The sequence below is a fragment of the Thermobia domestica genome, chromosome 3, assembly GCF_964235325.1.
Source record: "Thermobia domestica chromosome 3, izTheDome1.hap1.1, whole genome shotgun sequence".
Lineage (NCBI taxonomy): Eukaryota > Metazoa > Arthropoda > Insecta > Zygentoma > Lepismatidae > Thermobia > Thermobia domestica.
This window is the reverse complement of record NC_137456.1, coordinates 39,787,891-39,801,538: the sequence shown is the minus strand read 5'-3', so window position 1 is coordinate 39,801,538 and position 13,648 is coordinate 39,787,891. Positions and strand designations below refer to the sequence as shown.

General features: G+C 34.6%; 1 protein-coding gene across 1 annotated transcript in view; it reads right to left on the bottom strand.

Annotated features, from left to right (window-relative positions):
• Positions 1 to 580: 580 nt before the first annotated feature.
• Clp (Cleavage and polyadenylation specificity factor subunit 4) overlaps positions 581 to 13,648 on the bottom strand; it is a 37,295-nt gene continuing 24,227 nt past the window's right edge. Inside the window, exon 6 of the mRNA XM_081750689.1 lies at positions 581 to 2,846. Coding sequence (XP_081606815.1) covers positions 2,748 to 2,846 — 99 coding nt within the window. The 3' untranslated portion in view covers positions 581 to 2,747. The remainder of the gene's footprint in view (positions 2,847 to 13,648) is intronic.

Genomic DNA, 13,648 nt, shown 5'->3' with positions numbered 1-13,648 from the left:
GAATTGGAACAATGATTGACTCTTTCCACTCTTGTGGCAATTCTTCCTTGTTCCAGATAAGGAGAATGAGTTTGTGTATCTTGTTCCACAATTTTTCGCCTCCAGCTAAAATTAACTCAGCCGGAATTTCATCTACACCCGGAGATTTGTGTTTCTTTAATTTCTTTATAGCGGCTTCCACTTCTATTCGATTGGGTTCTGGAATATACGGTTCTGCGGTGTGTATCTCCTTTTCTCCACGCACATTAGTTTTTGGCTGCGTGTTCAGCAAATCGTCAAAGAAATCTTTCCATCTATTTAAGAGGCTATCCGTATCAGTGAGAACTGTTCCGTCAGATTTCTTTAATATATAAGCATGAGGTTGATAGCCTTTCTTAAATTCGCTGATCCCCTTATACATGTCCCGAACATTTTTATTTTTACTATTATCTTCAAGTTCCTTAATTTTAGCTTAAAAAAAAAAAAAAAAAAAAAAAAAAAAAAAAAAAAAAAAAAAAAAACCGCAGCCCTTATACTCTTTATCTGTCAACGTATATGCCTGGAAATCGTAACTCTTCACTCGAAATAATACTTTCCACAATATTTTAAACCATTTTATTAATGTCATGATACAATTGAAAAAATCTTAATCAGAATTACCATTAACAGTTCGATGTTGGGAAGAACACTTTTGTGGAAGAATCGATTTTGAAACTCAGTTTCTGACATTCAGAAATTATGCTTCTCATTATATACAGATGAGAGGAAATTAAATCAGTTTAAGACAGGAAAAAATGCCACTTCTTTTTCTTTGTAAGTAAATTTTTAGTTAAAAATTTTCAATTTTTGCTCAAATATTTTGTACTGTGCTCAAAAACAATTTTCGGTGTATCTTCAATAACCTCTAACAAGATAAAATAAGTAAAGAACTTAAGATCTAACCTTGTACCTTCCCTTTATTTTTTATTGTTTTATCGAATAACAATGGCAAAAGTAACTGAAACTGTGAGATAAATTGTGGACAATTTAACTTTTCGTTCAATGGAACAGGGTCCCGTGATTGTTTTAACAGCAAGCGTTTTTTTTCGCCTTTCCAAATTGTTTTCAGCAATTGTAATATAATGTTATTAATTATTACCATTACACAAGTTGATATTCGTCCATTTTGTTGAAAAAGGAAAAAGATAATTTTCGTAGTTTTGTGAAAGTGCAAATACTAATTTAGATAAGCGGCATTTGCTCATGTATTTTGCTTCAAATGCGGTAATTAAATAAATGACATGAAGTTTAACTCATGTCTACAACAGTAAGTTACAAATGATTAATAACTTGCATTCTCGAAAAGGGCATTTAAAGCAGAACACAGCAGCAATTTTCTTTTACTCACGCAAGACGTGTGTTTAAATTATCTTTCAATTCACTAATTTTAAAATTGTGATTAGAAACAACCTTTTACGAGAAAACGTAACATGCTGTTTCTGAATGTACAGCGTCCCGGATGAATTTTCATAAATTCGTAAAAATAAATTACTGTACATAGTAGGTAACGAAAGTGCTGAAAACATGTTACTGAAGAACCTTGGACTTGCTACTTAGAACACATCAAAAACTCAGGGAAAATTAGTGTTATTAACTTCCATAGTCTTCCAGTATAAGACAATATTTTAGAATTGATTAACTACATTAACAATTAACAGTAAGATGAAAAGAGATTTTTGAAAGGTAGTCAAGCAATGGCACATATAATATACCTACCCTCCCCCCCGAAAAAAAAAAGGGATTTCCAGCCTAAGACTTCCAAGATTACCTGTCAGCTCATTATTACTGTATACTTGGAAACTGTTGTACAGTATAGGCATTTTTTTCAGTTTTACCACTGATATCACACTTCCATAAGCACATTTACAGATTAGTACGTGTGAATGACGAGTTTGATAGAAAAAAAAATTCAAGTACATCACACAGAGCAACACAACAGAATTTTCTTTCCAACTGTATACAATGCCACTAAATATCTGCATATACTGTATATGCAAAAAATATCGAAGAAGTATTATAGTCGTTACCAAGCAAAGTCATAAATAAGGATCTTTTACAGGAACTTTTGAATAGATTTGACACTACTTAACAAATTCTTCCTGTCTTATACAGAGATGAAACATCAAAAAGTGGCAGAGTGAAAGAAATAGTAAATTAATACATGTATCCAAGTCATTAGAAATATTACAAATCATAGTAAAGAAACAAAACTATCGTGGCTGAGCGTACAATTGAACGGTATACCATACCTGGCATTAAGAATACCAAAGGCATTCTATATCCTTTCAACATCCGACAGAAAAACACATTATTATTTACGTGGTACTGAACTGGTATGCACTAACTTTAACCGTAGCCTGATTCATTAAGCCTGACGTATTAAGAACATCAAAGCCATTCTAAATCCTTTCAACATCCGACAGAAAAATACATTTTTATATCATAGCCTGATTGCTTTCAATGTTGTACCTTTAACATATTATTTTTACCTGATATCCTTTGAGAAATAAAGATTTCATGAACCGTGCATATACATATATATATATATAAATATAAAAAAGTCGCATGATTAATATTGTACACATCGCTTATCTTGATTTAAATTATGTAAGTCACTTTTTGTATTCTACCACTGATTCTGTTATACGTTGGAAAGCATCGAAGTATGTGGAATACAATTAAATACACATATGTACACTGACGTAAATGTGCAACAGAATATCATTTGATCATCGATAACCTCCTGGCGGTGGAGGATTTTGACTTTGGCTCAAGAATGCCAAATGTCCTTTCGGGCACTTGTTGGCGTAATGGCCTTTTTTGCCACACTAAAAAGAAAACAAAAGAAGAAAGAAAAAATGTAAATAACAATGATACATTTAATATCTCAGCATTAGAAAATGTAACTATTACCTTTAAATTTGCTACTATAAGGAATATATGTAAATTAGACATTTATAGATAACGAAAACGTATGGGACAATGTATTTCCATTATATATGTTTCCGCTTAATGCAGGACATCATCAAATTTTAAAAGCCCCTAAAAAATAATTTCAATTAAGATCAGGTTTCAGTTAAATATAAATCTAATTATATATTAAATATGTATCGGCTTATACGAAGTAATACTCTTGTAGTTCATGAAACAGACTTCATACGCAGGCCCGTATTTAGGTAAGTGCCACTCTGTGCTCGAGCACAAGCGACAGAATTTAGGTGACGGCAAAATTTTGGAATTCTTTTTAAGATTCATAATAAAGTAATATTAAAACTAGCAACCCAACTAGCAACTAGCAAGTGCGAGAAAATATGTTACTGTGTTTAATTCGCTCTAATTACAGTAGTTATTAATGAGCTAGCTTATCTGATTATTTCTAAAAAGTCATCCTCTCCCACCCTCACCCAAGGGATGAAGATGAACTTGAACATCATGAAAACTAATACCGTCAAACTTAGCGACCTTGAAAACTATGAATTCAACACTAATATCTGTTATTTTCGATTACTTTTAAAATCTCGCCCCTTCCCTGTGGAGTGGAGTATGAATTGGATTAAAACTGTCACTATTCATCTCAGCGGCCCCAAAAACTATGAATTCAACTCTAATATTGATCAGGGTTGATACGTTTAAAACAAAATGTTTAAAACATGTTTAAAACGAGGGCTGTTGTTTTATTCAGTTTGTTTTAAACGTTTTAAACTTTTTGTTTTATGCTGGTTGGACATGTTTAAAACAACTAAAATATCAGATTGAAGAAGCTAATTTAATTTTCTAACAAACAACCCATCCTCCGGAGGATTTGTGCATGGAATAAATTACAAGCAGAGTTATATTCTTATTATAACAGCAATTACTGAACGAAATTCTGCACATCAGTGTGCGTATAACTAAACCAACAGAAATTCAAGTGAAGTATTTGAACATTTCTTAATTTCCAAGAATAACGGAGGTTAAACAGACTATACATTATTCTAACATCCAATTCATAAATTCAAAACTTGGGTAGTTTTTGATCACTATCATTTCCATAATAATGAACAGTTCTCACATCATAAGCTAGAAGAAATGCTCTGACAAATACAATACAACTCACAGAAAAGAGCAGTGACTAGCCTACAAGGAGCAAATGACATTTTAACTAAACAATTTTCAAGATACATCTCTATCTGCAACATAGGTAGCTAATAATGATTAGTGTCTACGGCATAACAACACAATTAACTCTAGACACCCGCCAGGGATTTTAACAAAACGGTAGACTCTCACGTTCGGGGCTCTGATGACCCTCCTAATTATCACAGAGTCATGAGTTATACACCATTGGAAAGCTTATAGACCACAAATTCCAACGAGGTAACATTCGTGAAATTCCCGCCGTATTCGTAGAAAAAGAACAGACATAAAAAAAATAATAAAAAATATGAAAATATTGACTTTGCGGGGCCCTGGCAACCCTTGCAGTCACCCTACGCTGACAAAATGATGCTAATGTGTAGGCCACATACTTGTGACAATAATATAAGAAATGGTAGCTATTGCTGTCATTGCGTAATGAATTCGTTTTATGTAGGAAATATTAAAAAAAAAAAAAAAAAAAAAAAAAAAAAAGCACAGAAAAACATTCATTGAATTAGACATTCTCTCTCCTCCCCCACTATAATACCACGTTCATATGCAAATCATTTTTGCTGCACACATCATGTATACGAACAAAAATTATGCTTCTAGACCACTTCAGTGAAATATATCTTGTGTTATATGGGACCGTCCCGAAAATAAATGTAAATTAACCAAATCTAACCCCCTCTTCCTCTATAAACAAGTACACATACAGGTTACTATCATGTAGGGGACTACTTCATTGCTTCACATACCAATTTTTATGGATGTACCACAAAGGGTGAAGGAATACCCGCCAAAACCTGGTGGAAAAAAATTGATGAAAAATTAAAATAAAAAAAATCATCCTCCCTCTTTCGGCCGCACATACGTATCCCCTATATACATAAAATGCAACTGACGGAAAGCTTCATCCCTCAAAAATACTTTGGTACAAATCATCTTTCTAGCTTAATTAAGGACTGAGCTATACATGTTTGTTGTAAAAATAAATGTAATTTACGTCAAAAAAACTTAAACTCCAAAAATTGGCTAACTTTACCCCCTCCCTGCTATAAGCCCTCCATATAAGCAAGAAGTACAAATACACGATATTACCATGTAGTGGCCTACTTCATTGCTTCACGTAACAATTTTTATGAATCTATCCCCCCAAGAGGGGGAATGGCTTCCAAAAAACGGTTGAAAAAACAAAACAAAACAAAACAAAAAAAAAAAAAAAAACGATATTTACCCTCCTCCCACATACATAAAACGCACACCAGCAAAGCTGCATCTTTCAGGAATAAATTGGTACCACAACCATCTTCCAGCCTTAATTTGAGGTTTAAGACTGAGCCATTGAGGTTTAAAGCCCTGACACAGCAGTTGCGTCAATAGACGTTTAAAGATTAAGAATGCAGACGACCAGTAGAACGTAACACAAAGAAACTAAACTACATATTCTGTGAACGGAGATCGGGAAAATCCCGATTTCTTTCTCCGGAATTGAACATTTGGGGGGATCGAGATTAGGGAAGTTCTCGAAATTTGATCTAGCGGTTAAATATAGATGGAAAGCAATACCTAAGAGTGTAAAAATGTAATATATGTGCCTATTTAGATTATTGTTTTAAACAAAATAAACATTTTAAACGTTTTTTTTGTTTAAAACAAAGTACTTTGTTTTAAACGTGAAAAACGTTTTAAACAAAAAAAACATGTTTTAAACATAAAAAACGTTCTTTTTTTTAAATATTTTTTTCAACCCTGATATTGATAGTTTTCGGATGAAGCAAATTTTGTGTGAGGGGCGGCAAATTATTTAGAGCACAGGGGCGCACAATATATAAATACGGGCCTGTTCACACGTAAAGATGACTCAGAGAAAAAACAACAAAAACTAGATGCTAATTCAGAAGTTTTGAGAAATGTTCCCTGAGCAGCTACTTGTGAAATAAATATTGGGAGAGAAAGAAACCTAAGTTTGAAAAGGGGGCTGTGACAGAATACTCCATACGAAGCATTAAATATGTCCAGTATGCCCTTAAATCGACTTTGTCTTAAGTACGTGGAAGATGAATGAACAGAGAAGAAACACATTCTACCACCAAGATCCATGAGTACTGTCCACCCCAAGAATAGAACTACGTGTATTACGACGACGGTACTATTTCAGTTCAGCAATCTCTACTTTAAATCGGATCTTATGGAAGGGGTAAGTTCACTTATGTCCTTAAATGTACAGAGAGATTGTTCTTTTTCTTGTAGGAGTTCAAATGGCCACGGTGAATCTTTATTCCAGGACATTATCACTTACCATATTTTTTTCTGACTGGTGATATACGAAAAAATTGAAAAGCTGATCCTCAGACTGACACAATTTTCTCTGGTAATGGAGCTGGTCTTAGCCTTAGAGACAAAATGTAAAAACATACTACTCGCCGTACTCAAATAGCTTGTAGATATTGCTATTTGATTTAATAAGCTGTATATATTTAATAACTATTAAAATAGTACTTACACCAAAAGTACTCAAAATTATCCAATCCTCAGCACAATCCTTTCAGAAAACTAACGTTGTCTGTTTATCTCATTGATCATCTTCTCAATATCATAATTGTTTCAGCTGCAACAATACCTCATAAAATTTCCTTTGTACCTACAAACTTCTCTTGGTAATCACCAAAGCTATTTCTTTAATTCTATACGAGGATGCCAGAATATGACGTCACTTTTTGGTCATGTTCTGACTTTTCGCTCTCGTAGTTGGTCACACTGAGATCAGCTGGGAACAGTCGATAATGGCGTAATTAAAAACTTCCTACTTAGCAGCATATATTCCGTTTTTACCAGCAAACTCGAAGTATTTTACATAAGGTTGAATTTAACTTGCATCCTCGTATACAGTAGTATCATTCAAATCATATCACAACGACTCTGTTATTAATGTCTAAGAACTGGTACTATGCTTAGTACTATTAATACTATATGATATATATTTTATATTAAGTCCAATGATAGACGTACTAGTAACTGCGACTAGAATTAAGTCAAACAGCGTTATTTACGCTTTATATATTGATTCTCAAAAATAGTACTATAGGTATTTTTCGTAAGTACCACGTAGACAGATAATTTTATAACCGGTTCCGTGAACCTGAGAAATTTTAACAACCGCTTCGAGCGAACAGGTGCGAATCGACTGAAAGCAACCACTACTCATGTTGAATTATTATCAGTCAGTTACATAACATACAGGTTGGTGCTTATGAAGAGGAGTATATACGTATAAGGGAAAGTTTATAAATGACTAGCATATATTACCCGCTTCGCTGGGTTGAAATAAATAATTTAAATGCACATCTTTGCATCTCACGTATTTTATTGCCATTAATTTTTTTATTGTTTATTGCAGCAAGCATCTTTACACAGTTTTTGTTAATGTTTGGGAAAGTTATGATGTAGTAACACTCTTTTCTCTTAGTTGTAAATTAAGTGTGATTCATGTTCTAATACTGCAGAAATAACTATATTTTTCCGTAATTTTTTTCCGTAATTCAATTAGTGTCACTGTTCACCTCAGTGACCGCAAGAACTATAGATTCAACACTAATATCGGTCATTTTTGACCATTTATATATATATAAATGTTGCGGACCATTGCATCAGAAGTGTCACCGTTCATCTCAGCGAGCCCCAAAAATATGAATTCAGCACTAATACCGGTCATTTTCTATCGTTATTAAATATCTCTTCCTTCCCCTCCCCCAAGTTGCGGGCTTGAATTTGAATTTAAACGGGATCGAAAGTATCACGGTTCACCTAAGCGACCCAAAAAGCTATAAATGCGACACTGATGGTGGCCATTTTCGATCATTTTTATATATCTCTTTCTCCCCCAAGTGGCGGGGCTGATTTTGGATTTAAACCGGATCGGAAATATCACTGTTCATATGAATGATCCTGAAAACTATGGATTAGACACTAATATTGGTCATTTTCGATCATTATTATATATAGCTGCGACACATGGCATCAGAATTGTCACTGTTAATCTCAGCTACTCCTAAAACTATGGATTCGACACTAACATTAGTCATTTTCGATCATTTTTAAATGTTTATCACCCTCCCCTAAGTTGTACTCTCCCCTCCCCAACTATCAGGGCTGAACTTGGAATGAAACAGCAACAGAAGTGTCACTGTTTCTCTCATTGACCCAGAAAACTAGATTCAACACTGATATCGGTCATTTTTGATCATTTTTAAATTTCTCTCCCTCTCCTCTACGTTGCATCGTCAAAGTGAATAGCCTAAAGTAATCCCTGCCCCTAAACTCATGTATGTTGAAAATTTGATTGAGATCAGTCGGGTGGTTCAAGAGTAATGAAGTTACAAAGGCAATCATTTTTATTTTATTTTATTTATTTTTTTTTTTTTTTTACATATATCTACCCCCTTCCTCCTCTAAGTTGGCTCGTCAAAGTAAAACGATAAAAAACACCCAAGGTCCGACCCTCATATATGTTGACAATTTGATCAAGACTGGTTGGGTGGCTCAAAAGTTATTAGTTTTATTAGTTTTTATTTATACGCCCCCCTTCCCTCCACTATCCCTAGGATCTACCGTTAAAGTGAAATTACAAAAACATTTCCAGATCCGAACCTCATGTATCTTGAAAATTTGATTGAGATCGGTCGGACAGTTCAAGAGGTTTAGAGTCACAAACATAGTGATTTTCAATTATATATATATAGCAGATAACTGAAATTAAAAGAATTATGAATATCGACGGGATATGTGTTTCACAAACAACGCCTAGTTTTCAGAAAGGATCTGTGTTGAAGAAGGCAAATAACCTTTTGCCGAAACTTTCACAGTTCGATAACTTGGGTGTTTTGGAGTAAACACTTTTATAACGACTTGTAGGTGGTTGCTATGATCGCAGAATTTAGCATACTTGAAATACTACAGTATAATAACTATGTTAATTAATATTATTTTTATAACTCCTCATAAAAACACAACTTAGGTATTTCATTAAAAATATCTTTGTCCTTTCAATTTTGATGGTAACTGCCGCATAATGCAATTGATATTACTAGAATACCCAATCGGATTCAAACTATTACTCGTGCATTTTCTGTGCACGCGTCTCTGGGATTGATTTCCCGATGGGGGCTCGCCCCAGATACAAACCCGGGTCAAGGTTCGGATATACCTTTGGCCAGTAGGTCCCATCTCGTGTAGCCTCGGTGCTCAAAAGAGATGTTAACTTCAAATCAATTAATCAAGACAGCATTGCAAGTAAATGTTCGTCATTGACATATTCAAAAGAAATATTTTAGTGTAGATTATTTCTTAAATTTGCATCTTCTGATAAAATAACAGTATCTTTTTTCTATTTTGCAACACTGTCGAATTATTTTTCTTCATGTAATTTACACTCAATCGTGTCTGAATATAATGTATTTACTTAGTTTTAAATGGAAAAAATGACCAAAAATAGAACATATACTACTCTATAAATTTTACTGAGTTGAACAAGTATAAAACCTTATCTATTTATTAAGGCTATAGAATATATATTCTTAAGAAACGTGGCTTACCTTGCACTTCTGTTCTCTTCCATTAATTGGATATTTCAACCTATCAGGGTGGCACGGTGGCTCAGTGGTAGAGTGTGTGGGGTCCCTGGTTCGATTCCCGTCCAAGTACGTTTGTGGTGAACAACATGGTGTCCATCGGTTTTCTCGGGATATTCCCGTTTCCTCCCACTTTCTATTCCATCAATTCCTCCATCATCATTCAGTTGCTTTAATTGTCCTCTTCCTTAACCTAAATGGCATACTCGTGGGACGTTAAAGATTTTCTTTCATTTACAATCTTCCAATTTAGTTTTGGGCTTGCTTGCTTGCCTCTTCCTCCTCCTCCTCTTATTATTATTATTATTATTACTGCTGCTGCTGTTGTGAAACCTCCAATGGGACACGAATTTTTGTCCGTTACAGAGAGGTTACAGAAATTTAATTTCTCACAACGGTAATTATATGCAGTAATATACAGTAAATGCACTATGTATGAGCGTAAATACGTAAAATTCAATATGAAAATACACTATTAGTACGTATGTGAATTACTGGGAGGAATGAAGGAGAAATTAATTTCTGTTAATATATATTCGTATACTGCAACCGGCTAAACTCTTTTGTTTAGCGAAAAAGACATGCTTTTTCCTCTACAAGAGTAATAAAACTCCTTAGCAAATGCCCTCTGAGAATCCTCAGTATGTTTGCGGAAGAAACACGTGTGTGTGTGTGTGTGTGTGTGTACTGGCGCGATATCTTCGTTGGCGGAATGGATGAAAAGGCAAGTTATTGGGAGTGCACATGTTCATTGACCAAGCCCCAATCACCAAGAATATCCTCTTAGAGAAAGTGAAAAAGGAAGCCGGGAAACTCCAACCCAGACTTGTTCCACTATCATAAGTAAATGAAAAATGTTGCTTTTCCAAAAAAAAAAGTAAGAGAGGAAACATTGCTCGTTGAAAATGTTATTGTAAAACAATGTTTGTTTTGTTATCTCTGAGCTTGTCGGGAAAGATGCAAATCCCAGAGGAAAAAGGACTAAATTTGTTAGGGAAGGGAAGATCTTAGGGAAGGGTAGAATTCTTAGCCATACGATTGACCCTGCATGACTGTTATTGCTTATTGAAGATTTTCTAGGATTTGCACCAGAAAGCAGTTTTGCGGGCAGACAAAAAGAAGAACTTCAAGTTCCAGCTTGAAGCTGTTCTGTTTGATGGTTCACCAGTTCTAGACTCATGATAGATACACTTGTGGGGAAAAAGACTTTTCTGTCTACTGTAATATATCGCAGAACCGAGAATAATTCCTGTTCGTTATGAAGACGTCTTGAAAAGTTTGGGGGTAAAAAGAACTGTCCGCGTATGTATATAAGAGTGTCCGTAAAAGGAAGGGTTTTGTTCCGTAAAAGAACATATATTTTTGCCGAGACAAAAAAATCTGTCCATATTATAGTGCCCGTTAAGGGAGCTTTCACTGTACTACTACTACTAGTATTACTACTTAATAATAATAATAATAATAAGAAGAAGAAGAAGCTCAAAACTAAATAAGAAAATTATAAAAGTATGAGTCCGGTGATGCAGGACACTCGATACCGAAGATGATCTCCATGTACTAGGTCGAAATATCAATTAATGGAAAAGAACAAAGGTACAAGATAGGCTACGTTTCTTAAGTGTAAAACCTCATGCGTAGTTTTAGAGAAAAAAAGGTAATTTCTTTCTAAACTTAAAAAACTTATGCTGTACAAGAACAATGCCACTTATTCAGGTAAAACTAACACTGAAACATACACTCATTAAGCCCGTTCACATTAGGATACTAGCAAGACAACAATACATATTACGGCTAGTGATATATATAGCGTAAAATTATCATCAATTTTTAAATTTTAATTTCTGTCTAACTACCGTTTTAACAATATTTAACTAAAATAAACAGGTGACGGTAAGACATATATCAGTTGCTAGATGTCATCGAACTAACAAAATAAAATGCTTGTAAGTAAATTCTCGATACGATAGTTTTATAGAAAATAATAAATAAATAATAATATCTAGTTTTACCATAAATACTGTCCCAAATTTTGAAAGCAGCCATACTTCCACCAGTATAAGCAAGCAACGTTAAGAGCGGTATCGTGAAGCGTGAGTCATTATAAGATGAGTTGAAGAAGTATAAAGGTATCAGTTGTAAGTGTTCAAGATGGAAAGGGGACGAGTATGAAAATCGTCTGATCGTGACAGTATTGCACAAGGTAGGCAAATCACCAGGAGAGATTTTCAAAGCCCTTCATAAGCTGCAAATTAGTAAAAAAATTCGTTTACCGCACTACCCAGCGCTTTGTTAAGACTGAAACTGCGAAAGATCGCCCGGGGCAAGGAAGACCACGCACAGTACGAACACTAGAACTTGTGAAACCAATGGCGGTGCGTGTCCGACGAGGTCCAGTTAGGAGACAATCAGTTATTGCTCAGGAGCTAAAAAAATATCGAAAATGTATATGTCTCGTACGTTAAGCAGTGACCTGGGACTCTATGCTTACAAACAACACAACAAGATTTTCAGTCTTGAGGAGACTTTCAATGCCCAAAATGACTGGATATATGCCACATCCTCTAAAAACGCTGATGAAAAGGCTCCAAAGATCCTGTCTCAGTCATGGTGTAGTGTGGTGTGAGCTAAGAGGGCACAACGGAGCTCCATTTCTGTGAAAAGGAGTCAAAACGTCGGCTGAAGTGTACCAGGAGACAGTGCTTGAGAGCTAGTTGAATTTCACCAACACCCTCTTTCATAAACAGAACTGGAGCTTCCACAGGGTGTCTACTAAAATTCCAAAATGAAATTTCGTGACTTTTTCGTGACCTTTTGTTTACCAAATCATACAATTTCGCAACATTCTCAAGAGCGAATTTGGGTGGGAATTACGCCGAATATTCATGCATGCGATGGTAGCGTGCTTTGTTTGTGATTTCGTAGTGTCTAAAGCCGACCATAGACATTTCTGGTGATGTATTTTGACGTTTTATGGAACAAAATTTTCCTGTGTGCACTTATATTTGTACAAATAAAAAAATCGTGACCCAAAACCTAAATTTTGTGACTTTTTCATGACTTTCGTGACCGACAGACACCCTGTTCCAGCAGGACACAGCACCAACACATAAGGCATGGAGAACCCAACAGTGGCTGGAGACAAATGTTCCGGACTTCATTTTCACTTCAGATTGGTCTTCTGCAAGTCCGGACCTAAACCCTTTCGACTAAATTGTCGTCCAAGCTTCAGGAGATGGCTTACAAGAAGAGACACCCCAATATTGAAAGTTTAAAGCGGTCTCTTCGGAAACAGCTGCAGATTTTCCAGCTGATGTGTTACGTAACGCAACTGATGAATAGCCACAAAGACTTAGGGACTGTGTGCATGCTAATAGTGGCCATTTTGAATAATTATTTGTGGTTTTGGTTCATAATGCATCCACGTAACTCATGTTATTAGAATATTAAAATGTCTCTCACCATTTTATGTTAAGGGGACATTTGCCATTTTGAGATTTACTAATATTAATGCATTACTCATGTTCTGTCTGCATGAAAACACGATTACATTGACTATATGTATGATTAAAAGTGATTTTATACAAAATTAGATAATTAATTGCTGCATAATTAATTATTAATTATGTATTTTTATTACATGTCTTTCTCTGTTATCAATTGTCAGAAACATTTTTTTAAAAAAGTATATGATTCTTTACACATTTCTCATTGACATAAAATAATAATACATGTAAATATCGTGACAGATGTTAAATTATTATTAATTAAAAATGGAAAAGTGCATTGCTGATACTACTGAATTCCGTATGAGGAACAAACTTTCAGTTTTGAGCACTATTTTTGTGAAAAATACTTTATTTATTCCTATATATTGCATATCA